This window comes from Malus domestica, chromosome 04 (assembly GCF_042453785.1).
Source record: "Malus domestica chromosome 04, GDT2T_hap1".
Taxonomy (NCBI): Eukaryota; Viridiplantae; Streptophyta; class Magnoliopsida; order Rosales; family Rosaceae; genus Malus; species Malus domestica.
Window position 1 is genome coordinate 9,156,172 of NC_091664.1, and position 12,901 is coordinate 9,169,072.

General features: G+C 38.3%; 1 protein-coding gene across 2 annotated transcripts; it reads left to right on the forward strand.

Moving 5' to 3' along the window:
* Window positions 1-370: 370 nt before the first annotated feature.
* On the forward strand, window positions 371-12,390 carry LOC103422064 (DNA-directed RNA polymerase IV subunit 1). 2 transcript variants are annotated; one of them, XM_029101026.2, is made up of 19 exons: window positions 371-534; window positions 2,085-2,211; window positions 2,980-3,106; window positions 3,190-3,314; window positions 3,546-3,617; window positions 3,696-3,881; window positions 4,774-4,929; window positions 5,045-5,140; window positions 5,224-7,152; window positions 7,295-7,464; window positions 7,570-7,636; window positions 7,714-7,832; window positions 8,162-8,310; window positions 9,041-9,300; window positions 9,384-9,557; window positions 9,663-9,800; window positions 10,296-10,558; window positions 11,237-11,348; window positions 11,653-12,390. In XM_029101026.2, exons 2-19 carry the CDS (start codon window positions 2,125-2,127, stop codon window positions 11,821-11,823), a joined length of 4,401 nt encoding a protein of 1,466 aa, XP_028956859.1. In that variant the 5' UTR covers window positions 371-534; window positions 2,085-2,124; the 3' UTR covers window positions 11,824-12,390. The 2 variants fall into 2 exon arrangements, with proteins under 2 accessions (XP_028956859.1, XP_028956860.1); XM_029101027.2 differs by lacking the exon at window positions 371-534 and adding an exon at window positions 1,153-1,191.
* The last annotated feature ends 511 nt before the right edge of the window (window positions 12,391-12,901 follow it).

The window sequence follows — 12,901 nt, forward strand, 5'->3', positions numbered from 1 at the left end:
ACCCAAAAAGAGGAATGCCAAAAAAAAAAAAAAGGAAAGCTATAACGAAAAATCGCTACCTATTTTAGCATTTTTAGTTTTTAGCGTAAATTTTTTAGTATAAGTTCAAAAATTGTCATTTAGCATAAGTGTTGTATTCCACAAAACCTACACCCTAAACCCCAAAATTAAACTCTATTCATAATTTTTTTTTTACTTAGAGAAAACCCTAAACCCTAAACAAAAACTCGGAAATTTCATCATAAACTCTCATTCAAAATCCCGAAAATCCAAATCAAATAGGGTCGAATGGTAATTTCCGGTCAGTCTAAGTTGTCAGGTAGCGAGTACAGTGAGATATAAAAGAGCATGGTCAGTACTCAGTAGTGATAAATTCACACAGAAGCCTTGGGGGATTCTTTTTCTGACACAAACCCAAGCAACAAAGAAAACAAGTCTTTCTCGGCATTGGTCTCCTTCCAACTCCCCTTCTTGAAATCGGAGTTGTCTTTTGGTTGGCTGCAGCGACCCGGCGGCGTCGCTTTACTCATCACAGTAAGAAAAACCTCCCTCTTTCTCTCTCTCTCTCTCTCTCTCTCTCTCTCCTGCTTTTTTTCCCGTTTGCTATTTTCCTCTGTTGGGTCACCTTTTTCTTTGAGTTTTACAGCAAACCTTTCTGTTTCTGGGAAAAAGGCACATGCTTTTGCAGATACCTGTCTGAAATTTGGTATCTTTTTAGAACTTTGGTGTTTTGGTTTCCTGGGATTGCTGCTACATGGTTGTTTGTGTATGATCATGTTGATTTTTTAAGATATTTTTTATGTGCTTTCATTGATTTTTCTGTGAAAGTTTGATTCTTTTGGGTGATAAGTGTATTTTCTTGTGTTTCTTGACATCCTGGTTTGTGGGTTTGTTGGAATTTGATGGTTTTGGCAATGTGCATGGGAAAATTTGGCTCTGGTGGTCTGCATGTTGGGTTTGATCATTTGGGGAGGTTAAAAAAAATGGACCTTTGCACAATGTGGATTGAAATCTTGTGTTATTTGTAAGATATGTTGATTGAAATGCTAGAATTTTAGCGTGTCTGAGACAATCGTGGTTTCTGGTGTATCTGATGTAATTTTGTTTGATTTATGAACATATAAGGTGGTGAAAGCAAGGTATTCTGTTTTCCTATTGCCTAGGGGTTAATGAGATTGAGCAACAATGATGGTATGTGGTCAATTTTGGGATGAATATTTTGTTTTGTTAGGTTTCCAGTTTACAATGATCATTCCCGTGGTACCATTGTAATGGATTGTTTCGAACATATAAAAAAAATCATGTCTTACCTGTCTTTTTGTAGCTGAATTGTAGTCTATTGATTACGGTTTGATCACTAAAGCAGGAAGTGTGTTTTGTCAGTTTTATGGTGGGTGCGGTTGTTGTCCATTTGGTAATTCATCTGACAATCCCTGTTTGCGACTAATTTCCACATGTATTTCATTGTTTGAGTGTGCCACCACACATTCTGTACCGGTAGGAGTTAGAGTTTCCAGCTAAATTTTATAAATTAGCATCTATGCATTGATGATATAATGCTAAATTCTGTCGTTAGCCATGAACTTGTAACTTGTAAACATAGTGATTGTTATACTGGTGTGGACATAATATCTATTCATCACAGCTGTTTTTTGTTGTTCTTTTTTTTGTATTTGTATTTGTATTTGTATTTTCAGTGTGTTATATCCGATTCCATTCAGTTTCGTGTTTGATATGGATGCTTCAGAACGTGTCTGCAACGCGAATCAAGTTATTTATTGACATTGACTTGTTACCTGTTTCAAGGATTGGTTTAGTTTTCTCATATATAGGTTTCTTACAGGATAATTTCATATTGGATCAGCACCATTAATTTTTACATCAGCTTTAATTTCTCCAAAAGGCCATCTTTTGGTTTTGGCCTTAAACTTGTGAGTGAACTCACCATTATTACCGAAACTATGTGTACAAATATCTGGGGGGTGTTCGCTATGGATTTCCACAGGAAGCCCTTATTTTCTTATACAGTAAGCTTTTATGGTTGTCTACTCTTCATTGTTTTAACGCTCTGGCTATCATTGCAGGTTGTGTGATTTTTTGAGTAGCAGGGGTTAATCAAACCCCATGGACAGTGAATTGTATGAAGAAGAGCCAGTTCGATCTGGTATTATAACTGCCATACGTCTAAATGTTACAACTGGGGAAGATATTGTAAGTATTTTTCCCTTTCTTGTCTGCTTCCTTATATTTTCTTTTGTCTAGTTGGTACTCTTTTGGTTTTTTTAGCAAGTTTTTAATATAAGACTCAAGCCATTTTATCCGCATATGTATCATAGGTATCCAAGTTATGTTATTTTGGCATCTCATTAAGTTGTATTCATAGTTCATACTCTTATTTAATGCCTTCCAATTTCATTATAATGTAATAATAGATGCCTATGAATGTGTGCCCACGCGTGCATTTGCGTTTGTTTTGAGCTTTTGTTTGACTAGCACGTGACAATAAAACATGAGTGTGGCATTTGAATTTATACAACTCAGACTGTCTTTTATTTGATTTTGTTTCTTTAATCATTTCGTATTTGGTTTTAAGCTTAAACACTTCTCTCTCTCTCTCTCTCTCTCTCCCCCCCCCCCCCCCCCCCAGAGTTGAACTACATTCTTTACATATATGCCACTATGAATAGGTCTTTCTGAACTATGTTCTTTTATCATCTCATTAAGCTGTATTGGCACTCTTATTAGACGATATCTTCCACTTCTTCATCCGTTTGTCCAGTGTTATTTATAGTCATAGGCATTTTTAATGTATGAAATCTACTTCTGGAGTGTGTTTGAACATTTTATCATGTGACAATAATATGTGTGTCAGTACAACTGTACAAGTGTGAAGGGGTTATAGTTTCGTGGTTTAAATTTAGCATGATGCGTTTGATATATCAGATGAGAATTTATTAATACTTAATAATTCTGTAACAGCTAAGGATATCTGAAGAAACACCAATCAGTTCAGCCAGTGAGGTCACTGATCCTAGGTTCGGACTTCCAAATCCATCTGGTCAGTGCTCTACTTGTGGTGCCGAAAACAAGTTACAGAACTGTGAAGGTGTGGATGAACATTTAACATAATTCTTGATGCGGTTATCTTCAGTATTGTAATTGGTTTTGATCAATCATTTTAATTTCTAGGTCATTATGGGCGTATCCAGTTTCCATGCTCAATAGTCCATCCATATTATCTTCCGGAAGTTGTTCAAATCTTAAACAAGATTTGTGTAGGATGTAAATCTGTTAAGCAGGATCTAAAGCCCAAGGTCAGCTACCACGCTATTCGTGCTGATCACTGAGATGTGACTTACAGTTTGGCACTATTGAACTTTTGTTGCTATTTATTTTCCTTAATGGTTAAAGGTTAAAAGGCGATATGTTTGCTTAGTTTTGAAAATTGTTGTGATTACTGACGGTTATCCACATTAACCTATATCTCTCGTGTGTGTATTCGATGGAATTAGTTATTTAATTATCTCCTATTATGCATGCATCAGGGTGCTGATTCTCTAAGTGGTAAGAGAAAGCGCCAGGAGCACAAGGAGCGCAAGGGCTGCAAGTATTGTAAGGTGAGTCTGTTTGTCTCTTTGAGCGTAATTTCATTCTGTGTGCACCATTGTAACTTCAGTGAGTTTTTCAATTAATAGGGAAGTTCGTTAAGCTACCCAAGAATGAAGTTCAGAGTTTCTACGAGAGAACTCTTTAAAAGAAGTTGTATTATCGTGGAAGCAAGCGGAATATTGCCTTCTGACTATTGGGATTTTATTCCCAAAGATGCACAGCAAGACGAGAGTTGCGTTAAACCAAACAAAAGAATTCTATCTCATGCCCAGGTAACTTGACCTTCTTATATGTGCATGTCTTAATTGCACAATCTTTTAGAATTAACATTGATGTGCATATTTTTTATGTGGTATCTATGAGACAATTTCTTCAAACTCATAACTACTTTTCTTATTCATAAATCCATCAAACTGCTAAATCAGTCAGATGCATGCTTATGCACAGACGTGTAGTGATGCACACTACATAACTGTATGTATGAATGCACGTACGCCTACATTTTTGCTTCTGTGGAGTGGAGTACATTTTAGAGCATTTAGGTATGCCATTAGGAGACGGAATTATGAAGTTTATGAACTTGTTTTTAAATATGATGTTCTCCTCCTTAAGCCATCATTCCTTGTAAGAAAACAAAAAACGAAGGTTGTTTGTACCTGCTTTTACACTGGAATAGTTAAGCATTCATTTTCTCCTTATTGCATATGGAATGCAGGTTAAGAAACAAATTTATGGGAGATTTGTGTCTTAACTAACTGTTACAACAAATTGTTACCATATGAACCGTGAAAGTAGACATACCAATCTATCTCCAGATTATAAATACCAAAAATGATTGCTGTTTCTCTGATTGATTTTGTAGCATCCACACTGTTTGTTAATAGTTATTTAACATTGTGGCTTCAAGACTACGACTTTGCATTTTGATATCAACATAGCGTTCACAGCATTTGAGTTAAAGGATGTGTGTAATCAAAATAGTGCATTTCAGTTTTCTTACCTTTCCTGTCCATTCATTTTCAAACCATGCTTGATCCGATCTCTCTCTCTCTCTCTAAACTACCATCTTTTTTTTATTAAGCAGATAGGTGTAACATTAGTGCTGCACTTTCGAGTTCTTATGCAGATCACTCATAAACATGGTGCCCTCTTTCTGGCTTTCAGGTTCATCATTTGTTGAAGGATGTTGATCCAAATTTCGTTGCGAAGTTTGTCCCAATAACAGATTCACTTTCTATGGATTCTTTCCTTGTAACTCCAAATTGTCATCGCGTGACAGAATTTATGCATGCTTTTGCTAATGGGCAGCGGTTGATGTTTGTAAGTCTTTTTCTTTACTATGCTTGTCTTGATTGATTTGGTTAGTAAACTACCAAATAATTCCTTGCTTTTGTTTTTGCTTTCCTTCTATGCCTGCTTGTACGAATGTTTGTAGGATCATCGGACCACGGCTTATAGGAAACTTGTTGATTTCAAAGGTGTAGCTAATGAGCTGGGTTCTCGTGTTTTAGAATGCCTGAAAATTTCCAAGGCAAGCTAGTCAGTTATTTGTTTTTTCATGTTTATGTAGATAAGACTACGGTTCTTGCTTATGGTCATCCTTCTTAAATGCAGTTGAACTCTGAGAAACCGGGCAATGATTTGATTGCCGCTCAGCTAAAAAATGTCAAAGACGATCCTTCAAAATCATCTGGTTTGAGATGGATCAAAGATGTCTTTCTTGGGAAGCGAACTGATCACTGTTTTCGCACGGTGGTGGTTGGTGATCCAAACATAAAGCTCAGTGAAATTGGTATACCCTCAAATATTGCAGAGAGGATGCATATAGCGGAGAATCTGAACAGATGGAACTTAGAAAGGTTGGGTGCCACCTGCAATCTACTTTTAATGTTCAAACAAGTGATGCATGTTCGTAGAAAAGGTAGCATCGTTCTGGTACACCAGACAGATGAACTGCAGATGGGAGATGCTATTTACAGGCCTCTGAGTGATGGAGACATTGTGTTGATAAATAGGCCTCCATCGATACATCAACACTCTCTCATTGCTTTATTCGTCAAGATACTTCCGGCAGCGCCTGTTGTATCTATAAACCCACTCTGTTGCTCTCCATTTCGTGGTGATTTTGATGGTGATTGCCTTCATGGCTATGTTCCTCAATCAGTTGATGCCAAAGTTGAGCTTAGGGAGCTTGTTGCTTTAGATAAGCAATTGATTAATGGGCAGAGCGGTACCAACCTACTTTCACTTAGTCAGGATAGCTTAACGGCTGCCCATCTGATCCTGGAGGATGGTGTTCTCTTGAATCGTTCTCAAATGCAACAGTTGCAAAGGTTCTGTTGCAATGAACTGCCATCACCGGCAATTATTAAAGCTCCTTCACTTAATGGCCCTGCTTGGACCGGAAAGCAAGTTTTCAGCATGCTCCTACCTTTGGGTTTTGATTATGATTTTGCTCCAGATGGAGTTTGCGTTAGAAATGGGGAGCTGCTATCTTCTGAAGGTTCTTCATGGTTGCGAGATATGAGTGGAAATCTTTATCAGAGTCTCATTAAACATTGCCAGGGTCCGGTACTTGACATCCTGCATGCTGCTCAGGAAGTTTTTTGTGAGTGGTTGTCAATGAGGGGCTTGACTGTCTCTCTCTCGGACTTATACCTCGCTTCTGACTCATGTTCAAGGAATAACTTGATGGAGGAAATTTTCTGTGGGTTGCGAGAAGCAGAGCAGGCATGTATATTTAGACAGTTGTTGGTGGATAGTAGTCGGGAACTTCTTATGGGATGTGCTGAAGAGAATCAAAGTCCCGTGACTTCGGATGTCGACTACTTCTGTCATGAGAAGCAGAAATCTGCTGCCCTCAGTCAGGTTGTTCACGATGCTTTCAAGCAATTTTTCCGGGATATTCAAAATTTAGCTTACAAATATGCCGGTACGGACAACTCTTTGATGAATATGCTCAAGGCTGGAAGCAAGGGTAATATGCAGAAATTAGTGCAGCACAGTATGTGCCTTGGTTTGCAAAACTCACTAGTTCCATTATCATTCAGAATTCCCAACCAGCTCTCGTGTGCTGCATGGAATAATCAAAAGGCAATCAGTTCAGATCAGAAGGTTGAGGGAAGTTCTGAATGTGTTGAGTCCTACATCCCCTCTGCCGTGGTTGAAAACTCTTTCTTGACAGGCTTAAATCCATTAGAATGTTTCATTCATTCAGTAACAAGTCGAGATAGTTCTTTTAGTGGAAATGCTGATCTTCCTGGGACTTTGACACGAAAGCTTATGTTTTTCATGAGGGATTTGTGCACTGCTTATGATGGAACGGTGAGAAATGCATATGGGAACAAGGTTGTTCAGTTCTCCTATGACATATCCTCTCCAGATAGTGCTAGTACTGGAGATGACGAGAGTATTACTGCTTGTGATGGTGTAGGTGGTCAACCTGTTGGCTCATTGTCTGCCTGTGCCATATCTGAAGCTGCATACAGCGCTCTAGATCAGCCAGTTAGTCTTCTCGAAACTTCTCCACTTCTAAATCTGAAGGTACTCTCCCTCTCTGGTCCCAATTATATTACTTCTCGTTACATGCGACAATAATGCTTATAAATTGACGATAATTAACACGGATTCAACTATACTGTTCTGGAAATACTTGTGGCATTTCTGAGCTGATATACTTGTGCAGAATATCTTGGAATGTGGTTCAAAGAAAAGCAGTGCCAAGCAGACCATGTCTCTATATTTATCTGAGAAGCTTGGAAGACATAGGCATGGTTTCGAGTATGCAGCCTTGGAAGTTAAGAACTATTTGGAAGGGCTGAAATTTTCCGATATTGTTTCTACGGTCCTGATAATGTTAGATACCACTCATTTTCTTATCTGCATATATTTTAGCTTCCCTTTTGTTTTGATTTTTTCATGTATTTACATTTTTTAACTTCTTTTTTTTGTCGGTATCAGCTTCTCCTCCCAAAACGGGAGTAAAAAACGTTTCAGCCCATGGGTTACCCACTTTCACATAGGCAAGGTAGTACAAGCTGTAATGTGTAGCGTTTTTCGGTTTACACAAGCTCCATTCTCTGGTATAACTTTGTTTCCATTCAGGAAATTGTGGGGAGGAGGAGACTGAAGATGCATTCCATTGTCAATTCCCTTTATGCTAGGTGCAACTCTGCCAGACCAGAACTAAAAGCTATTCTTCGCAGTTTGCTGATTACGAGCAAGTAAGCTGTCGACTTTGTTGATCTTTTACTTGATTTTACAACTGGGTCTAGGAGTAGGTTAAGTTTCGGCCTGAATTCCTTCTGTTTTACTATGCTGTCCCATCACGACCCATTAGCCATGAGCAACTGGCCTTCTCCATCTTGCTTCACCTTAGGCAGGGACCCGCCCCAATTTCTCTTAGGATACCGAATCTAGGCATGATATTATTGGGTTGCACCAGCGGCACCTATTTGCAACAACACTAATGCTATGTCTCTGTCTTAGAGTTTAAACTGAATCCATCTCGTTGGTCTTTACTGTCCCTTTTAACCTGGCTGATAAATGGCAGGGACTGTTCTGAAGCTCACACATGCAAGGGAGATAACGACACGTTTTGCATCACTGTTACTATGGCTGAAAACCACAAAAGTTCTTCTGAACAGCTGGATAAAGCTCGAGACTTGGTGATACCTTTCCTGCTTGAAACAGTAGTTAAAGGTTGGTTGTGCACCGAGGATCATTTTCATCCTGCTTTAGATTTTTGTATTTTTAGGCTTGATAGCTCGCAGAAATTTAGTTATTTTTCTCTGAATGCATAATTTGTAGTGTCCGCAATGACAGGAAATGCCTTTGCCTACCGAAAACTTATGTAGGCAGAAAAAGAAAAATATCTCAAATCCTTAGGGTTTGAGGCCTTTTTCAGCATGCATCACTGCTTAAAGCTTGGCTTACGTTGAACACTTAGGCTATACGAGAACGGGATGGGATAATAAATTAGAGTGTGTGCAGGGATGGGGAATGGGATTCCCGTTGAAGTAGAATACAGGTTGCAGGTGGATGACAAATTTTAAGATGGAGTGGGGGATAGGAAATGCCATCTTTGGCTCTGACTCTGACCAGGCCATGCTGTTTCCTATTCTCCATACTAGAATTTCCACACTAGAATTTCGGAATACTTTACCAATAAGTATGATAAGATCATGAATTCGATGCTTTTTACGTTGTTTTCCCTTACTTTTGAAGAGAAGTTTTAGATTGAGCATTTGGTGGGAAAAAAATATCGTAAAAGCATAAAAATTCTGTAAAATTTTCTTTTAGCAACTCCAGTCCTTTTTTGTTATTTGTGAATATTGTTGAGACTTGTTGAATGAGGATAGTTTAAATTTTCTTAAACATATTTTGCATAGTCATGCCCTCCTTTACGTTGTGCTCATCTTATGTTTCTTAGGGTTATTGGAGGTGAAAAAGGTGGATATTTTGTGGAATGACCAACCCAAACGATCAAAAGTAGCTGATGGTTCATCCGGTGAACTGTACTTGAAGGTTTCTATGGTAGGAAAGAGCGGCAAGAAAAGACTTTGGAGTATGCTTTTGGATAGTTGTATCCAGATTATGAATGTGATTGATTGGTCACGAAGTCATCCCGATAATGTTCATGAGTATTGCCTTGCCTATGGAATTGATGTTGGGTGGAACTATTTCCTCAATGTGAGATTCCTCTGTTTTTTTATTCCTTCACAAAATGAGATATGTTTCATATGCTAACTAATTCAATGCATTTTTAATTGCAGAGTTTAGAGAGCACATGCAATGACATTGGAAAGAACATACTCCCTGAACATTTGATCCTTGTAGCAGATTGCCTCACATGCACAGGAGAATTTGTGGGCTTAAATGCCAAGGGCATTGCCCAACAACAAGAACACGCATCTGTATCATCTCCATTCATGCAAGCGTGTTTCTCTGTAAGTGCCGTACTTAGTTTTTGGTTTATTTACTTTATCGCATTTTACCTTTAAATAAGGTTATTTTAGTCATAATTCACGTAATCATTCTAAAACTTCGTGTAGACTCCCGGGGCTTGCTTTGTAAAAGCAGCCAAGGCTGGAGCCATGGATGAACTTCCGGGGAGTTTGGAAGCCTTGGCATGGGGAAAGCTTCCTCCTTCTGGGACTGGCAGGCAATTTGAGGTTTTATTTTCTCAAAAGGTAGAGTTTAGACTGTTCTTGCTAATTTTATGCTATAATTAGTTGCAGAAAATTAAGTTAATCTACCAACTAAGGTGTTTTGAGGGATACAAGAGTAAGCTTTTGGTAAAAAGAGATTTAGTATTCCTCGCCTCGATTCAAGAAAAGCAGAGGATTATAGGGTTCCAATTTAAGGCATTTGCTACACAGTACAACCTATGCCTTGAGCTTCGCTTTGCTGAAATTATACTGGTTTTGAACGATGAGATTGTCTATAAATCTAATCAGAATCCTTAATGGTTTTTTAAAGTAACATGTAGCTTTATTATCAAGTCCCTTCGCATTTTAGTGATGACTTATAATTCTTATTGAATCTGTAAACTTATCAAAATCCTCCAGAGTTTGAACTATGGTATCTCAATTTTTTTTTTCTTTTTTTTTTTTCAAATATGTTTGGCATTTTATCACTTTCTTCAGTGGACACTTACAGGTCTCATCCTCTTCTTTTATCATCAGGGGCTCAACTTGTCTAAGCCACTTGATGTTTATGACATGCTTCGATGCCAAATTGGTTCCATTTGCATTAAGGAGAATGAAGTGAAAATGCCTGAAGTTTCGAACAATTCACTCGACAAATGTGGTTCTCCATATCTGCTCCAAAATGCAAAACACGTTGGGCTTGAGAAGTTTGAGAGTATATCCAAATCAGTCATTAAAAAGTATCTCAAGTTCAATGATATCCTCAAGTGGTCTCAGACGTGGAGGCACATACTGCGCAAGTAAGTTAACCCCCTAGGATGTTCCTGTCCATTTTGTCTCTTGCCTTGCATGATGCCACTTTGACTTATCTTCCGTCAAGGTTAATCACATCTTGAGCTTTTGTATGGTTGTCATTTTGCACTTTCTAATTAGTATTATCAAAATCCATCCCTTTCTTTGTTTGGTAGATAGAACTCAGAGAAAATATACTCAATCTGACTTCTATATCACTACCACACCTGTTGGTAGAGCTTGCACAGTTACACCTCCACTTGTACCAAATTGTACTTTTCTAGAGTAATGTTCTTCAAAAAAAGACACTTGTAAATTGTAGCATTACGTAATATCCTTGAAGTTCCATTTTGGCTACCTTTGTACATCGTATTTGATTATTCTTCAAAATTTTATTTTTTAGTACCCTTTTTTTGTACAAAGTTCAAACTGAATTGAAGGAGTTCTTGCATAATTATTCTATATTGAAAATGCTTGTTTTGTTTGAAAGTTGTAACGAGACATTAAGCACTCCATTGTGAAGACATTTGGGAATGCTGATATTCTCTTGCAAACAGTCTTTTTCCAACTTACAATGTTTAGGAGCATCCTCATACTAACACTGAATTACATTGAATCCAGCAGTTTCCAACGAAAACAGAAATAAAAAATTGTTTCTCACATGTACATAACTCGTGTAAATGCAGGTATCCAATCAATGAGACGTTAAATGATGAGGACAAGTCAAAATTGATGACGGCTTTATATTTTCATCCTCATAGAATGGATAAGATTGGACCTGGAGTTCAAGACATAAAGGTACATTATCTTGAAAGAATCTCTCGTAAATTGGTAAATGTTGCAAGGTACTTGGTAAAAGTATTTTTATAGCTGCTTTGCGCTTTCAACTTGATTTAGATGTACGTTCGTGTGTTCAGCCATCTTATGGATATTAACAACTTGATAATACAAAAATTGCTTGCTCAATGCATTTAGCTGTTGCTGGTTTAAGCGTAAAGATGCAGAGCATTGACATTTTCCAGGCAATGCATCTTGAAGTGCCAATGAACAAATACTTGAAAGAATGCAATTTCATGATGATTTTCTTTCCTATCTTTTATAGATCGGCGCTCACCCTAAACATGAGGAGGCACACTGCTTTATGGTGGTACGAACAGATGGAACTGTTGAAGATTTTTCGTACCACAAGTGTGTGATGGGTGCTCTTGAGATTGTAGCACCTCAGAGGGTTAAGAGCTACCAGGCAAAATGGTTTGGCCGCGGACCTGAGTAAACTGGTTCTTATCATGTGTATTCCCCGGTGTCCAAGCATGTACAGTAGGTGTAGACTGAAGAAATAATTTCCATCCAAAGTTAGCTTGTTGGGCAGCGCCGGTGGATAAAGTTAGTATTCATGAATTTTGCTCATCTAACCATAAAAAGGGCAGCGACTCATTTCAACGAGACTGTTTTGAAGTTCTCATACCTTTATCAAAGCTGTAATCCTTGTTCATACATAGGCTCTCGGGTACGAAATGAGCCATCATCGGCCCAGAGTAACTAGTAAGGAAACAGAATATTTTGAGCTTGAAGAGGGCTTGGCGAAGTCGGCCATTTTTCTTTCGTTTTTGCTTTTGTTTTCAATGAAAGTGTCTAAGCTTAGTCTGTGTGGCTCCAATGCTCTATGCTTCCTTTTGCTACTTCTACTGGAACTTGTTTGCCTTACATTTAGAAACAGGCAGAAGAGATCTAGTGGAAGTAGCAAGGGGAAGCTGGCATTGGATTGGGCCCCCCTTTATTCTTCTTGTAATATTTTGACAACTGAATCAATCGTATTTATTAATATTTGTTTTTGGAGACATTTTCGACATTCACTTAAGGCTAGCCGACATTCACTTCTCCCAGACCCTGCGTAAAGCGGGAGCCTTGTGCACTGGGTACGACCTTTTTAGACATTTTCGAATTACTGCATAATTTTGCCTCAGTTAAGGTGCCATGTCATGCATGCCGCATTTTCGTACCACATTTTGATACCGCATGATGTGGCATATGTTGTACGTAGTTATCATTAAGTGAGAAAATTATAAACTGGTGCGCAACATGTGATACATAATTGTGATACGAGCCACAACTAACATTATTGAGGCGCTTAGGCCACAACTAACATTATTGAGGCGCTTAGGGTCCCTAAATTTCAGGACTGGCCCTGCAGATCTGCTTTGTAGTTAAGAGTGCTATTATCATATCCGGCTCATTCGTGTAGATCCCCACCGTTATCCGCATCCGCGGATATTTTTGCCATTCCCACATGGAGCCATCAAATATTCCAAGTTGAATGTCAAACAATTAGACGACGACACATGATGAGCAAA